Raw genomic sequence first — 24,737 nt, forward strand, 5'->3', positions numbered from 1 at the left:
CCCAGTGACTTGGCAGGAAGATCACAAATTCTACGTCAGCCTCCCACAATTTAGTGAGACCCTGTCTCAAAAGAAAAAGGGCTGGGGGTATGGCTCAGTGGTAGAGAGCCTCTTGCTTGCTCTCCATGATTCTTGCTCGTCTCCCTTCTGCCTTGGATGATGCATCAAGAAGGCCCTTGCCAGAAGTAGGTCCCTTGACCTTGGACATACTAGCCTTCAGAACTATAAGAAATAAATTTGCTTTCTTCCTATATTATTGAGTTATAGTAACACAAAATGGACAGGGACATATTCTGACCTTAATCTCCTTTCTCTGTATGGTCTCTGACCGAACTGTCATGCAGAGAACATCAGAGTCTTTTGATGAAAAAAATATCTAAAAAATATGTGAGAAACTGGTAGCTTAGTTGCCTTTGAGAAAAGCAAATGGGTGGCAGGATAAAATGCAGAAAAGTTTCTATTGCACACATTTTGTAATACTGATTTTTAAAAACACAGTCATGTAATACATGTTAGGTGCAGGACAGGCTGAACTAAGTTGTCTGCAGGGCAGGCTGAACGAATGTTAGCTGCAGGATAACAACCCCACTCAAGGCTGAACACTCAACCCCACCAGTCTGGTGCAACAGAAACCCACATCTGACCCCTGCCCCATCTGCCTGAAGGTAGAAGATGACACCCTTAGCAACTACTGTATGATCCAATCACTGTATGCCAACAAGGCAGCCTTCAGACCCAAAGACCCCATTAGGGCTATAAAAACTCCCTCCTGCGGGGCCCCTCTCTCTTGCTCTTGCTCTCTCTGGCTCCCTCTCTTGCTTTCGCTCTCTCTTGCTCTCTCTGGCTCCCTCTCTTGCTTTCGCTCTCTCTTGCTCTCTCTTTCTTCTCTTGCTTTTGCTCTCCCTCTCCCTCTCTCCTCTCCTCCTCCTCCTCCTCCTCCTCCTCCTTCTTCTTCTTCTTTTCTCTCTCTCTCTCTCTCTCTCTCTCTCTTTCTCCTCTTTTTCACTGCTGCAATAAAGATCTTTTGGTCACTCCAAGTGTTGTGGTCACTTTCCTTTTAATACATATTTTAAAACATAAATTGATTAAGGAATAAATCTAATTGTTAAGTTATTATTAGGGACCTTCCAGGGACAATTTGGGAAATAGCCAAAGAAAATTTACATGCATAAAAATCAGCTTTCTGATCCCTATGCACTTGGTGATTTGCTTTATAAGTAACAGTAGAAACCTTTGCTATACCATTGTTCTGTTAAATGAATGCAAAACAAAGAGTAATTCTCCATCTGTACTCCACAGTGCTTTGTCATGCTTTAAAAGCAAAAAATGTAAGTAAAACAAGGAGAAAATTAGTACCTTGAAGCCAGGTAATAGGTAATTCAAAAGGCAGGCCAAGCATAAAATTATAGTCACAAACAGCCCTGCCTGGGAACATCCCAGGAGGATGGCTGCTGTTTTTTACCAATAACTTTCTTGGCCAAGGGTGCCAGGTGGAAAGAGAACCTAACCACAGTTCCTAAACCCCAGGGGATTTGCAGAGTTCTGTCCCCTGAGTAGACAGCCAGTTCTTCAGGTTTTATCCTTTCCAAGAAACCTGACATGCTGTTTTGTATGGTGTTTTCAAACTGGGAAGATCAAAACAGAGAGAAACCTGGGCCATCAGAAACGGAGAGACCAGTCAATGAAATGATGGAATGGATGCTTAGGAATTTCAACACATCAATGCATTAAGAATTGGGTAGGTGGGAATGCCAAAGTGGCCCAAAACTCCCTAAAGGCAGGTGCTGCTAACGGCAGAGAAAGCCTTGTTATAAGAGTGGAGAATACTGCTACTCCTAGGGAAACGCTGACTAGACGCTGTAAGAGCTAATGCACTCTCACCGCTTCTGTGGCTAAGGGCGATTCTGGGACGCTGAACTAACAGGAGAGAAGGAGAAAAGACTGCAGAACCGTGGTAACGGGGGTGCACGGTGTCAAGCAGCTTTAATCGTTTGTCTCTCCCATTGGCTGTCAGGGAAAATTTAGGTTTTTGAAGGAGGCGTTCTAGGAGTTTGCATAAATTCCTTCCGAATCTCAAGATTTCTGAAACTCCGATTCTTCTTCTGGTGAAGGGCGTGGGACTGGCAGCCTGCGCTGCGCTCTCTCTGAGAAGCCACCAACATCTCCCGAGCAGCTCGCGCAAGGGTACTGAGCCCCGCCCGTGTCCGAGCCCCGCCTCCTTGCCTCCCTCGAGGGCGCGCCCTATAAAGCCTCGGGGAACAGGGTCCCTACCACAGGTCTCCGTTCGGTCATACTCCAGGTTAGGCCAGGTCCTGTACCTCTGGGAGCATCGCTTGCGGGAACCATGGCCCAAGAGTTGTACCACCAGGAATTTGCCCGGGCGGGCAAGCAGGAGGGTCTGCAGGTCTGGAGAATCGAGAAGCTGGAGCTGGTGCCGGTGCCCCAGAGCGCTTATGGCGACTTCTACGTCGGGGATGCCTACCTGGTGCTGCACACCGCCAAGGCGAGCCGAGGTTTCGCCTACCGCCTGCACTTCTGGCTTGGTAAGGGGCGTTCGCGGCGGGACCCCAACGCGCCCAGGTCGGGGAGGGGAGGGGCAGATGCAGAAGTCTGCGGTTTGCAGGCTAGGAGGCAAAGGGGACCGCAAATTGGGAACGCCTGGAGACTTGTAGTGCTAGCCGCGCCCTCGCAGGACCTCCCTTTTTTTTTTTTTTAACTGGTCACCCTCACCTGGCTGAAGTCAACTCCTGGTCGACTGCAAATCGGGGTGCAGACGAAGTCAGGAGTAGATTTACCCAGCTAGCTTTGACCTTTGTCAAGCCAGTTCCCTGGCTTTTAGGACTAGTACCTCTGGCTTCTCCAGCTTTCACCTTCCAATCTCTAAACCCCACAACACCCCAGGGGCGCTGCCTCTGCGCACACTCAGGCTGGCCAAGTCCCGCTCACCTTCAACAAGTCCAGTCCTGGTTTCCCTGTCAGGGTGGAGATGAAGTCGAGCAAGTTTGTGGGTATCAGCAGCAGCTGGCAAGACTTTTTTTTTTTTAAGTGAATTATTTTTGTACGTTGCCTTTGGGCATCAGCTTTGTATTTGTTTACTAATTGCAGGGGTTAGTCTTTTGGGCCACTTTAAATCAAGATTCTCCCTGAACAACACTACTTCATGTTTGGGGAAAAAATATACTGATATTATCTATATAAATACATATAGCTTTATGAAAAATAACAGCTTCCAAATGGCTGTTTATTTAGATGGACTGCTTTGTTCTTATTAATTTATTATTGGTCTTTTATAACAAGGATGTAGTGTGGAACAGAATCACTGCTTTAGCAATAATAATTATTTTGGGCTACATTCATGCCAAACTTTCAGGACACTGGGCCTTGTGTGTTCTACTTTTTCTACCTTCTACTTTGACTTGTAAACATCCAGAGTGTCCAGCCTCTCTCCCTGTGAGGTCTTGTGCCAGTGGGCACACCCTGACTAACAACATGCTAATTATTTGAGACTTTTTGCCCTCTTTAAAAAACTACCTAGTCCCCCTTGAACTTGTTTCTGTGGTTTTAGTTTTATTCTTGAGCTTGGGAAAAATGCACAAAACCACACATGTACATGTTTGTAAGTCTCTGAAAGCCAACATTTCTATTTCTAACATCTGAATGTTTTAAGAAACAAATAGAAAACATTGAGAAGTGACTTTCTGAACATTAGTAAACACCTGGAGCAGGCTCTGGGGAAATGAGAACTCCACTGGGGAAGACTGCACTTTTAATTACTGCATTGGGTGTTGGAGTCTTGCTTGAGTTGGTTGAGGAGGCTGAGTCTGAGTTCCAAATACATTTGGTTCCCCATTGTGATGTTGCTATTCGTGTTATAATGTTATACTGCATAGTGGTCTATCTATATTTTACACCAGAAAATGCAGAAACTTTGGTATATAATCTTTATTCATGAATGAATGATGTCCTCACTGTGGTCTTTGCATCCAGAACGTGGCTCTGGGATCTGGAATGATTCTGTGTCTGAAATGCCACATTTGCATCTGGGTGAATTAAAATGCAAAAGAACTCCACATCTTGCTGTGCATGGCAGTTAAGTTTGGCTTTGTCAGAAGTTGGCAAGTGGGTTTTGAGCACAAGGTTTTAATTCCTTTCTTATCCAAATATTCCCTTCCTTAACCACTTCCATTTTGTAGGATTTAATTCTCAGTCATGCATTTAGTTTCATAATAGAAGCCCTCTGTGATGGCACATGCCTGTAATACCAGCTACTCAGTAGGCTGAGGCAGGAGGATCCCAAATTCAAGCCTAGGGAATTTAGTGAGACCCTGTCTCAAAAATAAAATTTAAAAAAAGGGCTGAGGAAGCAGCTTCGTGGCAGAGTTCTTGCTGTGCACATGTGTGCCATTTCTTCCTTTCCCCTCTCTCTTTTTGCCAAGAGAAAATTGTGGGGAGGTAGAAAAGCTTAGAGTAAAGTACGCAACAAGAGGGTCAGAGGGAATTTTCCAGCAGCTTTTCCCTTAATACTAAGCAAACTGCACCCATCTAAGAGTCTAAGACCTAAATTAAGGTAAATTCATGAGGATTGATCAGAGAGACAAACCAAGAGAAAGCTCCAGGTGAGAGAGCTGAAAGTTCAGGGGGAAAGAAGGTGTGATTAAAGGAAATTGGGAAATCAATTGGAAGGAAAAGGAATGAAGCTAAAGTCAAACGAGGATGGAAAAGGCACACAGTATAGCGATGAGAAACAGGTCAAGTAGGAGGAAGAAAAGGGAAAGCAAGAAGTGAGACCTAACATGATGGAGGACAGAGGGAGGGGCATCCCTCCAGGTGTCTCTCCGTGTTTCCATAACACCATGGCATCTCAGATTATTTCACGTACCATCTTATATTACCATTATATGCTTAAAGGAAAGTAAGAAATTGTTGCATGCAACTTACAAATTTTTGAATTAGTCTTTCTTAAACATTTCAACTTTGGACCTAGCAGGTGCATCCACCTTATGTGTCTAGTCCCTTGTGACAACAAGTCAATGAGCAAGGCTTGGTGGTAAAGCTGCCCCCGTCATATCCTCAACCTGTGGTACTCATACTTTCCCTCACCTTTTCTCCTTAGATCAGATTGGTCAGATTATGTTATGTGCATATACAATTATGGCATAATGAATCCCACTATTATGTATAATTGTAATGAACCAACAAAAATTTTTGAAATAACTTGTTCCTTTTTATTGGTATAAATATATTATAACTTGTTTAACCAATTACCTATTGAAGGTCTGGTTTTAAACTTTACTTAAATATATTTCAAAGTAACATACACTTGTCTTATAACTAGTCTGTGCTAGGCCTTGTGCAAAGCAATGGGAATGAAAAGGATTGGATCACAATATGCAATACATAGAACTTATACAATAAAAAAGGGGCGGTAAAAGTAAAGTGGTATAGCACTCTGGAAAAGAGTTTGGCAGTTTCTCAACAAAACAAGCAACTACCACATGACCCAGCAGTTGCATTCATGAGCATTTATTCTGGGGGGAATGAAAATTTATTTTCATGCAAAAACCTATACATGAATGCCCAGAGCTAAAAGAAAAAAAAAAAAAAGAATACCCATAGCAGCTTTATTTTATTTGAATAGCCAAAAACTGGAATCAGCCAGACCTTCAATAGGTAATTGGTTAAACAAGTTGTGATATATCTAAACCAATAAAAAGGAATAAATTATTTCAAAACTTTTTGTTGGAACATTATAATTATACATAATAGTGGGATTCATTATGCCATAATTGTACATGCACATAACATAATCTGATCAATCTTATTTCCCAGTAACTTCCCATTCTCCCTCTACCATCCACTTGCTTTAATCTACTGATCTCCCTTCTATTATTGTTATTTTAATTAGTGCATTATAATTACATATAGGTATATATGCAGAGGATTCATTGTGGTATATTCATTAGAATACGTAGACATAGTATAATTTGGTAGCTTTCATTCCTCAATACTTTCCCATGTGCTCCTCTCCTCTTTCTGTCTCTGCTCTATTTGTCTCCCTTCTATTTTTGTGAGATTCTTCCCCACTTTTTGAATTTCTTTCTTTCTTTCTCTCCCTCTCTCTAGCTTCCTCATATGAAAGAAAACATTCAATCCTTGACTCTCTGAGGCTGGCTTATTTCACTTTGTGTGATGTTTTTCCAATTCTATCTGTTTTACTGCAAATGACATCATTTCATTCTTCTTTATGACTTAGTAAAGCTCCATGTGTGGTCTACATACCACATTTTCTTTTTCCATTCATCTGTTGACAGATACATAGGTTGGAGGAATAAACTACTGATATACACAGCAACTCTGATGAATCTCCATGGAATTATGCTATTTTTAAAAATGCAGAAAGGTTCTGTCTTACATGAGTCCATGTATAAAACATTCTGAAATGAGAAAATTTTAGATTTGCTGTTGTCATAGGTTAGATATAGAGTAGGGAGTGGATGATGCAGGCAAGAGATGGATGGAGTAATTAAGGGGCAGCACGAGGTATCTTTTAGTAACTGTACTCTATGGGATCCTGACTGTGAGGCAGCTATATAAATTTCATATGTGATGAAGTTATATAGAGCTAAATGCACACAAACACATCAGTGAGTACAACTAAAACTGGGGAAATTAAAAAAATGGTGGATTATATAAACATGAATATCTTGGTAGTGATATTCTGTGCAGTACTGTAGTCATACACTTAATACTGCAGTATACTATAGAAAACTAAACCATTCTACAGTTTTACAAAGTGTTGCGATTAGGGGAAGCAGCCTGTTTACCAATACCACACTGTATTCACTACTGCAGCTGATGGTAGACTTTAATCCTGGTAGAGTGATTCCTCATGAATAATTACTTCAGGCTCCTGCCTTAGGCTTCTTTATTGAGGTTATTTTAGCTATGCTAGGGCCACTCCCTTTCCATAAAAAATGGAAACTTTTAAAAAAGCCTTTTTAACATTTTTTTAAAAAAAGTGGTTTTTTAGATGTTAATGAACCTTAATTTAATTTATTTATTTATATATGGTGCTGAGAATTGAACCCAGTGCTTCACACATACTAGGCAAGCACTCTACCACTGTGCCACAACCCCAGCTTCCCCCAAAAACTTTTATAATAAGTTTATATATGTTATCGTAAACCTTACTGTGATTTTGGTGAAGATACATTAGGCCTGTAGATTAATTCTGGGAGAATGGACATCTTTATTACGTTGAGTCTTCCATGGGTTTACATTTGTTTAGGTCCTCCATTTTTTTTCACCACCATTTTCACAAAAATTTTTCAGCATACAGTTCCCATACATGTTTTATCAAATAGGTTTACATACTACAGTTTCTTTGGAGTAATTGATTGTAAGTGGCATTATGTTTTATATTTCAGTTTCTTAATTTTCATTGTTTCTATATAGAAATGTGACTGGCTTTTGTTTTCGACTCACATTGTATTCTTCTATCTTGTGAATGCACTTATTATTCTAGGAGGGCTTCTGCAGATTCCTTAGAATTTACTGTCTAAACAGTCCTTTTGTTTCTACATCAAACATTTTTAAATTTCTTCATTTCCAATTTTTATGTCTTTTGGTTCTTTTTCTTACCTTATGTGGTTAGAATTTCCTGTGAATAAGAGTGGTGAGAGTGGACATCCTTACCTTGTTCTTGATTTTATGTGGAAGGCATTCAGTCTTCACCTTTAAGTATTAAATCAGCTTTATGTCTTTTGTAGGTGTTATTTATCAAGTTGAGTATGTTCTCACCTGTTCCTAATATGGCATGCATTTTTTAAAAATCATGAATGTTGTATTAACCCAGTTTTTAAACCTCTCTTTTATTTAGTCTGTTTCATTCATAAAAAAATTTTAGAGGTTTACTACATATATAAATAATGTATCAAAATATAAAAAATAATGTAACACAACATAACATACATAAGTAAATCAGTTTAAGGAAAAAAACAAATGAAGTTATATGTAGAATTCACAAGGGAAAAATCAATTGAAGTTATAAGTAGAATTCATATACAAAATTCCTGTTTCTGAACACTTGCTAGGATTTCATGGTAATAGAATTTATGCCAGTTTTCACATTCAAAGACTGATATTGGCTTTGTTAAGACTATTCAACCTCTTTCAGGAAAGGTCTCTGGCTTATTCGTACTGATTTTCCCTGGTTTAGCACACTATATAAACATCAGCAAATGAGAACATAATTTAATTAACTAATTTCCTGTTCATTCATTAACTTCATGCCTGTCCATTTACATCTACCGAAAGAGATTCAGGTTTCAACTTGTAGTCAGGTAAGAATATTTATGCTGAGTATATAATCCTTAGCACCTTGGATATTTAATTTTAAGTTTCTTAAAGCATCTGTGTACAAAATCTACATGTATATCTTTACTATTATTCTCAGAGATGGAAAACTACGTGTGTGTATGTGTGTGTGTTTTTAAAATATTTTTTAGTTGTAGATGGACACAATACCTTTATTTATGTATCTTTATGTGGTGTTGAGGATCGAATCCAGTGCCTCACATGTGCTAGGTGAGCACTCTACCACTGAGCCCCAACCCCAGCCCTACATGTTTTTTTATGTGTATCAAGTATCTACACTTGACCACAGACCATTCACAAAATTGTTAATGTCAAGTACTCTTCTAGCTGCTGAATTTTTTTCTTGAGAATATCCTACTACACAGGTTGACTTCAAGCTTGAGAGGGGGGAATTGTAAAGAAATTGTTTCTTTCTATTTTAAATAGCTGACTGATTTCCTTTTTTTCAGTTTTGGTGAATACTTTCAACTGAGGTGATCAGTTGAACTATTATATTGTGGAGGCTTCTAAATTTTTATGCATTGGTTATCCATGGGAGAAATTAATATATGCTAGTCACTCCAAAATTTTACTACTTAATGAGAATCAGAATGTAAAAAACATATCTTTTTTTTCCCTACATTTTTTACTGGTGCATAGTTGAAATGGTTGTTACATATTTGTACATGGGCACAATATAACAGTATAATTTGGCCAATGTCATTCCCCAGTGTTATCCTTTTCTCTTTTCTCATCCCTCTCTGGTCCCTTTCTATTCAGCTGATCTCCCTTTGGTTTTCATGTGATCCCTCCCACCTTTCTTTTCCCTTTTCCTCTCTAGCTTCCATATATGAGAGAAAACATATGACCTTTGACCTTCTGAGTTTGACTTATTTTGCTTAGCATATTGGTCTTAAGTTCCATCTATTTTCCTGCAAATGACATAATCTCATTTTCCTTTATGGCTGAATAAAACTCCATTGTGTGTGTGTGTGTGTGTGTGTGTGTGTGTGTGTATATATATATATATATATATATATATATATATATATATATATGTATATTCCATATTTTCATCCATTTGTTTGTTGATGGACACCTAGGCTGGTTCCATAGTTTGGCCATTGTGAATTGTGCTGCTATAAACCTGGGTATGCATGTATCATTACAGTATGATGGCTTTAATTCTTTAGGATAAATACTGAGGAGTGGTATAGCTGGGTCATATGGTGGTTCCATTCCTAGTCTTTTGAGAAACCTCCATACTGATTTCCATTGTGGTCGTACTAATTTACAATTCAACCAACAGTGTAAAGGTATAGTTCCTTTTTCTCCACGTCCTCTCCAGCATTTATTATAGTTTGTATTCTTGATGACTGCCATTTTGACTAGGGTGAGATGAAATCTCAGTGTAGTTTTGATTTACATTTCCTAATGGCTAATGATGTTGAAAATTTTTTTCATGTATTTGTTGGTCATTTTTTTTTCTTCTTTTGAAAAGTATCTGTTTAGTTCATTTACCCATTTACTAATTGGGTTACTTGTTTTCTTTTTGGTCATAAGTTTTTTGAGTTCTTTATATACTTTGTATATTAATCCTCTGCCACAAGAAGAACTAGCAAAGATTTTTCTCTCATTCTGTAAGATCTTTCTTCACATTCTTGTTTCCTTTGCTGTGAAGAAGCTTTTTAACTTGATGCCTTCCCATATATTAACTCTTGGCATTATTTCTTGAGCTTTAGGGGTATTATTGAGAAAGTCATTGCCTGTGTTATATGCTGCAGTGTTGACCCTGTGAAGAGACATATCCTCTGATGTACTTCCTAATAGCCTGGGCTTTGGGTACACAAACCTCTCTGGGTCCTCTTCTGCCAAAGATCACTTTGTGACCTCACAAAATTCACTCAACCTCTCTAAGCCTCCATTTCCTCCCTTGAAACGTGGAGAAGATGGGTTGAAGATCATTTATGTAAGATGGTAATACAGTGCCTGTCTTATAGTAAGGATGCTATAAATACATCAATTTAGTTGTTATTTCTGTAATCACTTATAATTTTCATACAACTCATATGTAAGTGTTTTGAAGTGTTTCTTTTAAAAATAGAATTTGTATTCCTCTTGGAATTGTCTTGGCCCTGATCAGTAAATACATTGCAGGCATTGACTCTTAGAAATTTTCATTTTGATCTCAGTGAGGTTGCTTGGATGGGCTCAGTATTCGAGAAAATTATGTGTACATTTTTGCTAAATTTCTGGGACAATATCAAGTACATGAACATTTAATAAATGTTAGCATGCAAGATCCTTTACTCTGTCTTTTCCTTCAGAGATTGATCACTTCATACAAACAGAAGTAACAAGATAGTGAAATAAGGACACAGACTCAAAAATAGGTGTAAGGTCCAGTTACTTTATTTTTTTTTTCTTGTTTTAAAAACCACTCTATTTCCCAAAGTTATTTCATTATGTCCCATGATGTTCATATTCTTCACAATTAACATATTGACCTATTGGAAGCCTGGAGTTTGATGCTATTAAAGGCTAAATAAATTGCAGAAAGTTTTCCTACCAATATCTTCTTGACTGTACCAAATGAATGCTTTCTTAAATCTCATTGGAGTATATTGTTGTATTTTCTCAAACATATTCAGATGGCAGTGTTTTCTTTAAAAACTATTCAAAGGCAATGGAAAAAAGCAGGATCAAAATTAAGTCTGTAGTTGATATATCTACTTAAAGATCTTTCTGCAGATGACTGTCTCATTGACATACAACTGGAAGAAAGGTTTCTGACTTTCTTCACATCAGAAAGTCTGTCATAGCTGCGCGTGGTAGCACACACCTGCAGTGCCAACAACTTGGGAGGCTGAGGCTGGAAGGACAAAAGTTCAAGCCCAGCCTTAGCAACTTATGGAGCTTCTGTCTCTAAATCAAAAATAAAAAGGGCTGAGGATGTTCAGTAGTAAAGCACCCCTGGGTTCAATCAAAAAAAAAAAAAGGAAAAAGTCTGCTGTAATGCTTTTTCTTGCATGATAATTGAGATGCTATCATTTGCTGCTTCCAGGAAAGGAGTGCTCGCAGGACGAGAGCACAGCAGCTGCCATCTTCACTGTGCAGATGGATGACTATTTGGGGGGCAAGCCAGTACAGAGCAGAGAATTGCAAGGCTACGAGTCTACTGACTTTGTTGGCTATTTCAAAGGAGGTCTGAAGTATAAGGTAAGCACCTCTCTCAGTTTCCTTAATGACAGTTTCAGTTTCTCCTCCTATTCATGCATACCTCATGTCTTCATGAAATGAAAATTCATTGAAGGCAGTTTTTTTTTTGTTTTAATCTATTTTGTTCACTGATATAGTCCTACTACCTGACAGTCACATAATAGGTGCTCAGTAAATGTTTGTGGAATGGACTAAATTTATTTTGAGAGGTTAATTTTTAAGGAGCTCTTTTGGTTGCATCTTGACAAGAGAGCCCTTTAATATTTGTAAAGTTATTTCAGTAATTAAATATTGGTAACTTGCATCGTAACAGTTTTCATTTTTGCTCTTCTGGAGAATCTCTGAATTTGGTGCAAGTAATCCAAGCCTTCAGAACCTGAATTGTTCTGGAACAACTTATACAGTATTTATAGCAATTATAATTTCAGTTACTGCAAAGAATGACACACATATTCCCCCAGTGTTGTGGTTCAATCTTAGATATAAAAATGAAACCACTGAGCTGAAAATATCTGAGGTTAGCCACACAGACTCAGATACACATGCTTACACATGAACCCCAATAATGTATATGTATTGGCTTGAAATATCAGTTTGCTTTATTTCTGAAACAAACAAAAATCAATAAGTAGTTCTGTCCCCTTCATTATGGGTTTTTCCTGAAAATTTCCCAGTGACCTTTACAGACTAGTTACACTTCCCCATTTTCCTATTTCTTCTATAAATGCCTGTTCAGTTAAAGTATGAGAAGTATCCTCTGTATCCGTCAGCTTTTCCTTTATTGTGACTAAATACCCATGAAAAACAACTTAGAGGAGGAAAGATTTATTTTAGCTCACAGTTTACGAGGTTTCAGTCCATTCATTGCTTTGTAGGGGAAGACAGCTGCCCAGCTCATGGCTGCCAGAAAGCAGAGGGGGGGTCGGGCGAGAGAGAGAGAGAGAGAGAGAGAAAGAGAGAGGATGTTGAAAGAGCTGGGGACAAGAGACACCCTTCTAGGACCTGGCCCTGGTGATCTGCTTCTTCCAACTAGGTCCCATCTCCTAAAATTTCCACCACTTCCCATAATACCATCAAATTATTAATCCATCAGTGGTTTAATCCATGGATGGGGTCAGAGCCTACATGATCCAATCACTTTCCAAAGGCCCCCTGCAACATTGGTGCATTGGGGAACAAGCTTTCAACATACGAGTCTTTGGAGGACATTTCATATTCAAAGCATAAAACCCTTCCCAGACATAAATCTTTTCATAAAAAATATATGGTCCACCAGGTGCTTTGTATACCCCATTATTGCCCACCACTGAGAATATCCCCCTGGTGAAGACCTGAAACCTCAGAGCTAAACTGGATATTTGAATATATATTAATTTGCATATTAAGATGCCAGGTTTATTTTTACCTTTACCTGATCAAAGCCTGTTGAATATTTGTGATACCATTGAAATGAGTAAAAAAACAACTATAAGTTCTTTTATCTCTTTTTTTGGATTATAATTTTTTAATTTGTTTTAATTAGTTATTCATGACAGAAGAATGCATTTATGTACTCTGATATATCATGCATAGATGGGATATCATTTCTCATTTTTCTGAGTGTACATGTTGTAGAATTATATTGGTAATGCAGTTATATATATGTATATATGTATAACTGCATGACCAATATAATATATATATATATATATATATATACAGTAATAACGTCTGTCTCATTCTACTATCTTTCCTATCCCACATCCCCTCCCCTCCCCTCCTTTCATTTCCCTCCACCTAATCTAAGGTAATGCTATTCTTCTCTAGTACCCCCCCACCCCTGCCTTATTGTGAATTAGCATCTGCATATTAGAGAAAACATTCGGCCTTTGGTTCTTTGGGATTGGCTTATTTTGCTTAGCATGATATTCTCCAACTCCATTCATTTACCAGCAAATGCCATAATTTCATTCTTCTTTAAAGCTGAGTAATAATCCATTGTGTATATATACCACAGTTTCTTTATCCATTAATCTGTTGAGGGACACCCAGGTTGGTTCCATAGTTTAGCTATTGTTAATTGAGCTGCTATAAACATTGACGTGTCTGCATTACTATCTTATGCTGATTTTAAGTCCTTTGGGTATAAACCGAGGAGTGGGATAGCTGGGTTGTAGTGTTTCCATTCCAAGTTTTCTGAGGAATCTTCATACTACTTTCTATAGTGGTTGCACCAATTTGTAGTCCCACCAGCAATGTATGAATGTACCTTTTTTTCCACATCCTTGCCAACATTTATTATTGCTGGTATTCTTGATGTTTGCCATTCTGATAGGAGTGAAATAAAATCTTACAGTAGTTTTGATTTGCTTTTCTTTAATTGTTGAACACTTTTTCATATATTTGTTGATCATTTGTGTTTCTTCTTCTGTGAAGTGTCTTTTCAGTTCCTTAGCCCATTTACTGATTGGGTTATTTGTTTTTTGGTGTTAAATTTTTTGAGTTCTTTATATATCCTAGAGATTAATGCTTTATTGGAGGTGTATGTGGTAAAGATTTTCTCCTGATCTGTAGGCTCTCTCCTCACATTATTGTTTCCTTTGCTGGGAAGAAGCTTTTTGATTTGAATCCATCTTATTTTTTTTTAAATTTTTATTGTTGGTTGTTCAAAACATTACATAGTTCTTGATATATCATATTTCACACTTTGATTCAAATGGGTTATGAACTCCCATTTTTACCCCGTATACAGATTGCAGAATCACATCAGTTACACATCCATTGATTTACATATTGCCATACTAGTGTAGTGGTTTGATTTTTAAAACCTGTCTCTCCCTCCTTATTTAAATTTACTGTGAAAGCTCCATTCTTTAAGTGTTCGTGAAGTTGAATCCATCCTATTTATTGATCCTTGATTTTACTTCTTGCGCTTTAGGAGTCTTGCTAAGGAAGTCAGATCCTAGGTAGACATGGTGAAAATTTGGGCCTACTTTTTCTTCTGTTAGGTACAGGTTCTGGTACCTAAGTCTTTGATCCACTTTGAGTTGATTTTTGTGCAGGGTGAGATATAGAGGCTTAATGTCATTTTGCTTCATATGGATTTACAGTTTTGCCAGCATCATTTGTTGAATAGGCTATCTTTTCTCCAGTGAATGTTTTTGGCACCTTTGTCTAGTATGACATAACTGTATTTATGTGGATTTGTCTCTGTGTCCTCTATTCTGTAGTACCATTGGTCTACAAGTCTATTTTGGTGCCAATACCATGCTATTTTTGTTACTTGTAGTATAGTTTAAGGTCTGATATTGTGATGCCTCCGGCTTCACTTTTATTGCTTTAGCTATCCTGGGTCTTTTATTTTCCAAATAAATTTTATGATTGCCTTTTCTAATTCTATGAAGAATGTCATTGGGATTTTAGATTTTATTAGGAATTGCATTAAATTTGTATAGTGCTTTTGGTAGTGTGGCCATTTTGACAATATTCATTCTGCCTATCCAGGAGCATAAGAGATCTTTCCATCTTCTGAGGTTTTCTTCAATTTCTTTCTTTAGTGTTCTGTAGTTTTCATTTTAGAGTTCTTTCACCTCTTTTGTTAGATGGATTCGTAGGTATTTTATTTTTGAGGCTATTGTAAATGGGGTAGTTTTCCTAATTTCTCTTTCAGTGGATTCATCGCTGATATATAGGAATGCATTTGATTTATGGGTGTTGATTTTATATCCTGCTACTTTGATGAATTCATTTATTAGTTCTAGAAGTTTTCTATTGGAATTTTTGGATCTTCTAGATATAGAATCATGTCATCAGCAAATAGTGATAGTTTGAGTTCTTCTTTACATATTTGTAAGTTCTTTTATCTCTTTTGAAATCATTATTTCAAAATGACTCCAAAAGTGAGACTATTACATCCATTTTATTTAATTCATATGAGTTCCTCTAGTTTATGTCAAATGATTCTGAAACTTCCATCATGTTAATGAACCCAACTTTTGAAATAAGCAAGGACTTGTAGTTACTAAGAGCAGGTGCTGTAGCATTGTCTTAGTTGTGAACCCATTTCTTCCAAATGACTTGTTTGCCTTAGGGCAAACACTTAAGGTTTCTGTCTTAGATTCCCTTGAATGTACAATGGGCATAATAACAGCTTCCTCATCCAGGTGTTGTAAGGATTAAAGATTAAATTAAATAATAAAACATCTAAACAATACATAATCAATAAAGATTTAGGACATTATTAGTCCTATTGGCCATTGACATTGGAAAATAAAACTTCTGGATATATATTCAAAAGTAGACCTGATAAAAGTAATTTTATAGTTATAGGATACTTAGCTTCTAATAATTCAAGCCACCACAGATTAGCATTTTTCAGAAAGAGGATGTCTGCAAATGGAGGTCAAATTTATCAGCAAGAAAAGCAGTTGACTATTTTATCAGTAGTGACATTGTACATGTGGAATATATGCAGTTGCAGCAATACTTGATAGGAAATGTGGAAGCAGAGATAACCACCTAGAAGATGGTTATGTCACACTGAATTTCATCCCATTATTAGTTGCAAGCTACAGGAATAGGTTAATCATTTTTTGTATATTGTCTAATTTAATATAAATTTTTATATGGTACAGTTTCTATTATAACTTCCCTTTTAAGATAAAGCAAAGCTCAAAGAGGCTTACCAAGGTTTTGTATCTAGTATGTGCCTGTGTGACCATGTGACTTCAGTGCTTAAAAGCTAGTAATCATTATACTAGGATGCTCTCAAAATAAGCCAATGATTCATATGCCAGGAAAAACTTTTAATTGAAGACTACCTTCTGGAAAAGTTTATTGTTTATTTGGACTGGGTAAAGCTTGACAAAGTCTGCCATTACCTAGGCTACAGAAATCATATGAAGTTGCTATATGCAATGTAAATTGAGTTAGAAAATGCTAAGATCATCTTCCCGTCTCATTTTGTTGACTTGTGTCATTTCTTGCTGAGGTCTTTTGGGAGCCTGGGAACGTGTTATAGAGGCCTATTACTTACCACTGCTCCCTTTTATTAAATTTCTGATTAACATACTTTTCTCAAGCTCAGCAAGATGCCACTCTCAGCCATGATTGTAAACAGGGACCATCAGACATCTGTCAGCTGGCAAACCTGTGTTTATGGTACCATTGATATGGAGGGTCATCCACTCTGCTTTAATTTTGACTCATGAAAGCAGAAAAGGATTGGAAGTTTCTAGCATTAATTCAAGCAGTATTCATGGAATTACTGACACAGATTATATATATATATATATATATATATATATATATATATATATGGCATGATTTTTTCCTTTGTGCCTTTGTAGCATTAAATATTAGAGACAAGATTATTTTTAAAAATAATAGCAAATTTTTAGATTACACATCACTTATGATTCACCCTGAGTTTAGCCTGAATATTATGGGTGTATCCTCAGTCTAAGTCTGCTCTATATTTTATAACATTTTTTTTTCAGATCATAGTATTCTTTTCTATTTTTTAAACTTAGATCACAATGAATTTTATTATTTAAAAAACCAAAATGGCCATAAACAATAATGTGTAGGTGAAAACTTGTATTTATTTTGTTATATAACACTTAATTTATTCAGTCAAGAAATGTTACAATCTTGCAAAATTAGGGACTAGGATATTATGATTTTTTAAAAAAATTTGAGGTTATAATTGTCCTGATTCAACATTTAACCTATTCCAATAAAACTTTTCTATTTATGAGGGCCTATTCTTGGAGAATGGTAGAAATTTAAAGTATATGTAAATTTAAAGAATATGCCAGTGACTACATATGCAACTTAGTCCCTTATTTTGAATTTACTGTATATTTTTATATGATAAATTTGAAAATTAGACTCTTCTATAGATTACTTAATATAGCCAATTTTTTTTGACTATTGTGGGAAGTCTGCAATCTATCGTTTATGATGCCTCTTAATTATGCACATTACTTCATAATTAATTCTGGAAGTAAATATGGTTCCTAACATTTAATTAAAAAATAAAAAGGTAAATGAAATGATGATTGTGAATAATGCAAGAAGATGTAGTTGATACAGTATAAGTTTTTTTCTTTAGCATCTCCCAAATCTAGTGGTGTCCTGTTGTTTTGTTTTGGTTGGGGATGTGCAATCAGATAGTATATCTCTCCTAACTTAAGGTAAAAATATTCAGTCTTAGTATATTGGATAAGCTTTCTTTGCCAGAAAATGAAGAAGATCTTTGATATTTTAACATAAAAACAAGGATGCTCTCTGCATAGAAGCAGCACATCCGTGGCTGGATCCTACTCCCCTTCTCTGTCCTAACTGCAACCATGTCCTAATGTGGGGTACTTGTTCTCTGCCACTGTCATCTGTGCCTGTTCCCTCTGACTTTTCCAGCCTTCTGTTGCCTTCTTCCTTCAAGTATTATTATTATTATTATTATTTTGCCTTTTCACTGATTAATGATTTGGGAATCACTCATTCCTGAGGGACAAGAACTACCACCCTTTCTTTTAGTTAATGCATCTGGGGTTTTCTTCCCTGAAGGTTCTCAGTAAATACTTGTGGTTTTTAAATAGAGTTTCTAAAACAGGAAGAACAAACAGAGCAAACCAACAAACAAACCTGTTGATTTACCAAGGAACTCTCTCCTTATTTAACTCTTTACATGGACTTATGTGGCTATTTTCTCCTGGTCCTTCAGGCACAGGTGGGCACAAACACCAGTGGTCTTATGCCTTGCCCTGACTAGTTAGCAGCCTCACCACTTTTCTCTGTTTTGTGTTGTGTCTTCCTCCCACTGATCAGGCTGGAGGTGTGGCATCTGGACTAAATCATGTTCTTACCAACGACCTGTCAGCGGAGAGGCTCCTGCACGTGAAGGGCCGGAGAGTGGTCAGGGCCACAGAAGTTCCCCTCAGCTGGAACAGTTTCAACAAGGGCGACTGCTTCATCATCGACCTGGGCGCAGTAAGTTTCATGTACACACACAGACATCTACAGGGAAGCAAACTGTCTTTAGATCACATTGGATGTACATGTCATTGGAAATAATCACTTTTTGTACATGATTGGAAAGAGGTCATGTTTACGTTAGATGCGATCATATGTGTAATGGGCAAATATTTAAATGGCACATAAAGTGAAACTTCAAAGTTTTTATGTTCTTTGGTAGGTTTACAAAAGTGATTTAGTTCTTCCTACCATAGAAGAGAAATTGAATAATTTTTGATTACATTTCCCCTTCATTCTGAACAGAGCTTCCAGTAATTATTTTTGTCTTTAATTGTGTGGGAAAATGTGGCTTGTGGGGGGGGGGGGGTAGGGAGGAATGATTCCCTAAGCAATTGAAGGTTCTAGAATTTAAACTGGGGATAGGTGACTAAACAGCCTGCTGAAGAATTTTGGAGGACCGTTTTAACATGTATACATACATACACAAACACATACACACCATACTCTTTCATGCTTTCAAATACCTTAGGGTTACTAGAAGAAAAGGAACAGGCACAAATAATAGGTATCTTCATGGCATGTTCAATGGCATCCAACATATTTTCTTCCAGGAAGAGGGGCCCGTCTAGTGTCAAGGATACTTATTAATCATTTTCATCATGGGGAAGAAGTATTATTCAATGGCTTATATTAGACTCTAGTAGATAGGATTGAAATGTGTCTTCAAAACTTTGTAAGGTTTCTAAAGGGCATTCCTTACCACTGAAAATCAATGTTGCCAAGGCAACACAGAGAAGCTTGGAGCCTGTCTATGATTTCCTCTCTTTCTCCTTGTGGTCACCATTCTCAGCACCAGTCACATCAACATTCTCATAGTCTGGTCTTAAATTGTGGGACCAAACATTATATGGAGTCCTGACTTAGCCTGTATTTCTTCAGTTACTTGAGGTTTGGACTGTCTGTGGATCTTGCTCAAGGGTGCACAGCCAGTAAATGGTAAAGCAAGAATTTGACTCTAGGTATATCTGATTCTTATTTTAATTTACTGCATCTCCTTGGGAAGTATTTTGGGATAAAGCAACAGACAGAAGCCAAAGGAATTTATTCAGTATGCATAGACGAGGGACCCTAAAGAGGCTCCAAATGGAGCTCTCTGGTCAAGTTCTAATTAACCAGTTTGAATCTGGCAAGAGTACAGACATGTGTTAATTTTATAAATAAAAAATACTCCCAAGGTATAAATGTCATCAATTTCCTTAAGTTAGAATGCATCTATAGTTTTATTACTGCTAGGGTCATACCAGATTTTATGTACCTTTGAGCTCTCAATAATATTTATGGCAGACTATAATTCTCAGTGTTGTATTTAGACACCTACTCTGTAAAATGACAGTACTTTTGCCCTGAATCCTACATTAAATTTCAGGAGAAAGTCCTTTTCAACTTCAAAAACTAATTAATCATCTTAGTCCTGATCTTCAGATCTAGACAAAAACAGCCTACTATTCTACTCTTTTATTATCTCACACCAAAAATAAATAATGCAAAAAAAAAATGGCCACAAGTATCAGTAACCCACATAATTCCAAAGCAATTAATTACAGCAGTCTTTCAAAAGCTATGCACAGTAATTATTTATCTTAACTTCTATTTATACCACTTACATTTTAAAGCCTTTTATAATTTATGGAATGTTTTTACATATAAAATGACATTTAAAAAAAGATGAGACCTCAGTTCTCATTTAAGTTACTGTGCTCTGATGTTCTCATCCTTTACAGGTGGATATCTGAATGGGTAATTTCTAAGATCTCTAAACAAATGGGACACTTTCCAATGATAATGGAATTTATCACTGATATTGATTGAAAGTAATTCTTTCCTAAAAACCTTTTTATGTCTAATGCAATTATTATACAAATGCAATAATCTATTTAATTATCATGAATAGCTTCCAATTCAGCTTTCCAACTCTCTATGATTTCATCTTGGGCAAATCATTAACCTCTGGAGACTTTGTTTCCTCATTTTTTTTTTAACGTCTTAAATCTGGTTTCTAATGCTACTTTTGGCCTTAGCTGACTGTGATTCAGACTCAACTGATGCACAGTCACATCTGGGAAATGGCAGTTATCATTTCAGTTTTGAAAGGGAAACCGAAGTCTGTGAAGATGTGTGCAAGGCACTCGCATTCATAGCAGCTAAGGGTTGACTTGGGTAGGGACCTGGGTTGTTCTAGCCCTAGATCATATTCTCTTCACTATCCAAGTAAACTAGATATATTTTAGATGGCTTGGGATAACAGAATTTCAGAATTTGCTGAATTAGGAATTGATGATACCTAATTTGGTGGAGATTCTATTGAAAGTCGCAGAATTCATTAAATCATTGATTATTTTGTACCACAAATATTGAATTTCCACATGGGACAAATAATTGGATGTTGTGGTAGGTGGCTTGTGGTTCTAGTGACACATCTCTCTTCCCATAGGTAGTTTCAACTTGTGGGAGTAATGACCCACAAATCCAGGCTCATATAAAGAGACAGTCTTTATTATAAGGTTCAAGGGCATTCATTTATTTAATAGTAAATTATCTTTATATAATTAATTATCTTTAATAACTCAGCTTTTCTCCTTGCAGACCTTGTAGAAGAGATATTTGGAATGATTTTGTTACCAAAGTTTTTGTGTTTAGTTGTTTCTTATGTCATGGAAGTTTCCTATACTCTAAAGGGATAGAAACCCTGATAGGAATCAAGCCCTGGATACCTATTACACTGGAAGAAATGCCCACATTATTAACCTTTAGCTGGCCGATACGTTGCCAAAAGTTTCTAACTGGTGATAAGATCTTGTGATTATCAATAATTTTATTTTTGGATTTTGCCACAGTAAACAAAGAAGTATAAGGAACAACAATTTTCTGAACTATAATATTTTAACAGTCATTGAGTTGATTATTTAAAGACCACCTTCTGCATCAGGGGACACAAAATGGAGCCTATGCATATTGGTTATGATATTCTGCATGTTATGTTTCCTTGTTAACTGTTAACTTGTTTTATTACCCAGGTATGAAAAATATAGATTAATTAAATGTTCAAAGCCATCACCCAGCTCAAACCAGCTGACCCAAAACTAAGATTATAGGTATAATTTAAATCCCACATTTTGAGAATGTTTAAGGATGTCAGCTTTTATGACAAATGGTCATGATTACTATGCTTTTTTCTTTAAGAGAGAGAGAGAGAATTTTAATATTTATTTATTTATTTATTTTAGTTTTCGGCAGACACAACATTTTTGTTTGTTTGTGGTGCTGAGGATTGAACCCGGGCCGCATGCATGCCAGTTAAGCGCGCTACCGCTTGAGCCACATCCCCAGCCCCACTATGCTTTTTTCATATGCCTTACAAACATTTGCTCTCTTGTAGGGTTTTAGACTACAGTAGAGATTCCCTCTCACCCCCTCACCCTGAGGTATGAGACTGTAAAATTATCAGTTTAATCAGTGTGAAGGTTAAGAAAATCATGATTGTTTTAAAGAATGATTTATGTATGTTATTTTAGTGTGTTATCTGAAAATAGTATGGGGCATGGCTGGATCTGAGCCATTCATAATTTACTGAACCTTTGGAAAAGTAATTTTGAAATATGCATTTTAATGTTGGTGAGTTTGTGAGTTCTTATTTTCCCACTAATTTAAAGAAAGATACAAGTTATTAGTAAAAAATTAAATAATAAATTAACTAACAAAGTTACAGCAAAAAATATGATAACCCAGCACCAGTAACTACAAAATATGAATGATAATGGAAAAAGCACATATTCTCAAGGTTTGAGATCTGGTGTAAACTCAGAGAAAAGTATGTCAGTAAGCCACTGATGAAGAATTAGGTCTAATAGGAGTAGGAGTTCCTGTCGTGAGTTACTGATCCTGATATTCTGCCTGTTCTGTTTCCTTGTTAACTGGTAACTGGTTTGGTCAGTCATGCAGCTTCGCCTCCTCTCCTGGCTATTTATAATCTATCACCCCTCCCCCACTGTTCAGTCATGTTGCTTTGAAAAAGCAGCCTCTACTTCCTCATTCACCAGTCTTTAACCCACATGTCTGGCTTTCACTCCCACCATTCTTTGGAAACTGTTTTTTTGCCATGGGGCATGAATGACCAGTGGACATCTTGATCTAATGGTCCATTTGATCCTCGTGCTGCATCCGACACTAGCTTCTACCTATCTTCAGCTCTGCACCTTTCCTGGCTTTCCTGTCCTCCTCCCTTTGAGGCCCTGCTTTCTTCTTTGCATGGCTTACCCACCCCCTCCAGTATATTTTAAAAGCAGTCTGGGTTTAATGACTGTCTCTTCTTTATAAATTTTCCTGAAAAAAAAAAAAAAAGAAAAAAATTCATCCTCACCCAAAATGTTCACTACTATCCACTGGTAAGCCTCAGTTTCATAGTCCAGCTCTGACCTCTTGCCTGAGCTCAAGGTCAGTATTTCAGGCTGCCTATGAGATATTCAGCTTCTGTTCATCATGAGAACTTCAGACTCAACGCGAAAAGGAAGTTCATCGTCTTCACTCTCATTTCAAACCAATTCTCCTCTTATTGTCCTTGCCTTGTTAACAGAACCTCCACCCACTTAGCCCCTCAGACTCCCATCCAGGAGTCATCCTGATAATTTCTCCCGGGAGTTCCACATTCAGTTACTGGCTGTCCTGGTCGATTCTGCCTCCTAACACCTCTGGTCCTTTCCATGCCCTTTATGGCTACTGATATGTCTCAGTGCCCCATGCACGACACATTCCCTCCAGTCACTGTGCCTTTGCTCTCCGGGATGGTTTCCTTTGCCCAGAACCCTCTCCTCTCTGTGACTCCCTTCTCCAGCAAACATCCATTCTCATCTTATGCTACGATACTCAACTCCCATGTCGCCTTGTTCACAGTTTGTTCTCTGACCTCTTCCTCTTCTGCTTTTCCTGTCCTACATTCTACCCCTTTATTGTCACGGAACAGAGATTGGCTCTCAGCATTTCTCACACTATCATGCACCTAGTGTCTCACTCATTTTGTTCCTAGTGTAAAGCCCAGACTTAAAACCAACAAATGCGTGTCTATCTGGAATAAAACATACTAGTCTCACATAGTGCTATGTCCAGAAATGTGATTTTCTTTTTCCTTCTATAACTCAACCTGGCCCTATTCACAAGCTCCTAGTACCATAGGAGAGTTGGAAATAAAAGTGATTTTTGTCTTATTAAGATGAATTTTGTTAACCACTTAAAGCAATTCAGACTTACGCCACTAGTCACCTTTTCTATTCCTTAGGTACTAGGGATATTTATATAATATTATGGCCTGGGTATAGGGGTTGAGGTTGAGGATGGAAGTACGAATCTAATTTACCTTCATTTACCTGTAGTCTTCATTGAAGCTCAGCCATGCCATTCATTCTTGGGCTTTGGCCTCTTTTCTCAAGACATTTGCTAGAGAATAGGCTTGGCCTAAGTTTGGTCTTCTGATGTTATCATACCCTCACATCAAGGGAAAGCAAGACCCTTTCTGGTTCTTGGAGCCACATTGTAGTCTTCTCGGGAACTCTTTGTTTTTCTCATGCCATACTGGAGAGATAGGACATTATGTTCTCACTGTGGTCTGGAGAACTGTTCATAGTCATTTCTGCTCTAATTTTCAGACTCATGGATGACTCTATGAATGTATTGATCAGTTTTGTGCTACTATAACAAAATACCTGACATAATCAAATTAAAAAGAGCAAAAGTTTATTTTACCTTACAGTTTCAGAGGTTTCAGTCCATGTTTCGTTGGGTCAGTTGCTTTGGGGCCTGTTGTGAGGCAGCATATCATGGCAGAAATGTGTGGCAGAGGAAGCTGCTTGCCTCACAGCAGGTGGGAAGAAAAAAAGAGAGGAAGATGAAAGACTGGACTCTGAATATCTCCTTCAAGGTACACCCCCATATAACCAGAAGACTTTTAAACTTTTAAAGACTCCACCACTTTCAATACTTGGGGACTAAGCATTGACTTTTGACAGATACTTATTTAAACCCTGGTTATGACAAATCAAAAAGTGATTTGGAAAAAAAGTGTTCTGAGCCTCTTCTCAAAGATTAATTGCCTCTGGTCAGGTTTCCTAGTTTTCTTAATCTCCCTCTTTATTGTTTTTCAACCAGACAAACGAGTC

At 37.3% G+C, this 24,737-nt stretch overlaps 1 protein-coding gene across 1 annotated transcript in view; it reads left to right on the forward strand.

Moving 5' to 3' along the window:
• Positions 1 to 2,208: 2,208 nt before the first annotated feature.
• Scin (scinderin) overlaps positions 2,209 to 24,737 on the forward strand; it is a 75,780-nt gene continuing 53,251 nt past the window's right edge. The window contains exons 1-3 of the mRNA XM_046435388.2: positions 2,209 to 2,543; positions 11,420 to 11,574; positions 18,385 to 18,546. Of these exons, the coding sequence (XP_046291344.1) occupies positions 2,345 to 2,543; positions 11,420 to 11,574; positions 18,385 to 18,546 (516 nt within the window). The 5' untranslated portion in view covers positions 2,209 to 2,344. The remainder of the gene's footprint in view (positions 2,544 to 11,419; positions 11,575 to 18,384; positions 18,547 to 24,737) is intronic.

The sequence above is a fragment of the Marmota monax genome, unplaced genomic scaffold (genome assembly GCF_021218885.2).
Source record: "Marmota monax isolate L192 unplaced genomic scaffold, Marmota_monax_Labrador192_F-V1.1 WCK01_AAM20220418_F8-fsc00139, whole genome shotgun sequence".
NCBI lineage: Eukaryota > Metazoa > Chordata > Mammalia > Rodentia > Sciuridae > Marmota > Marmota monax.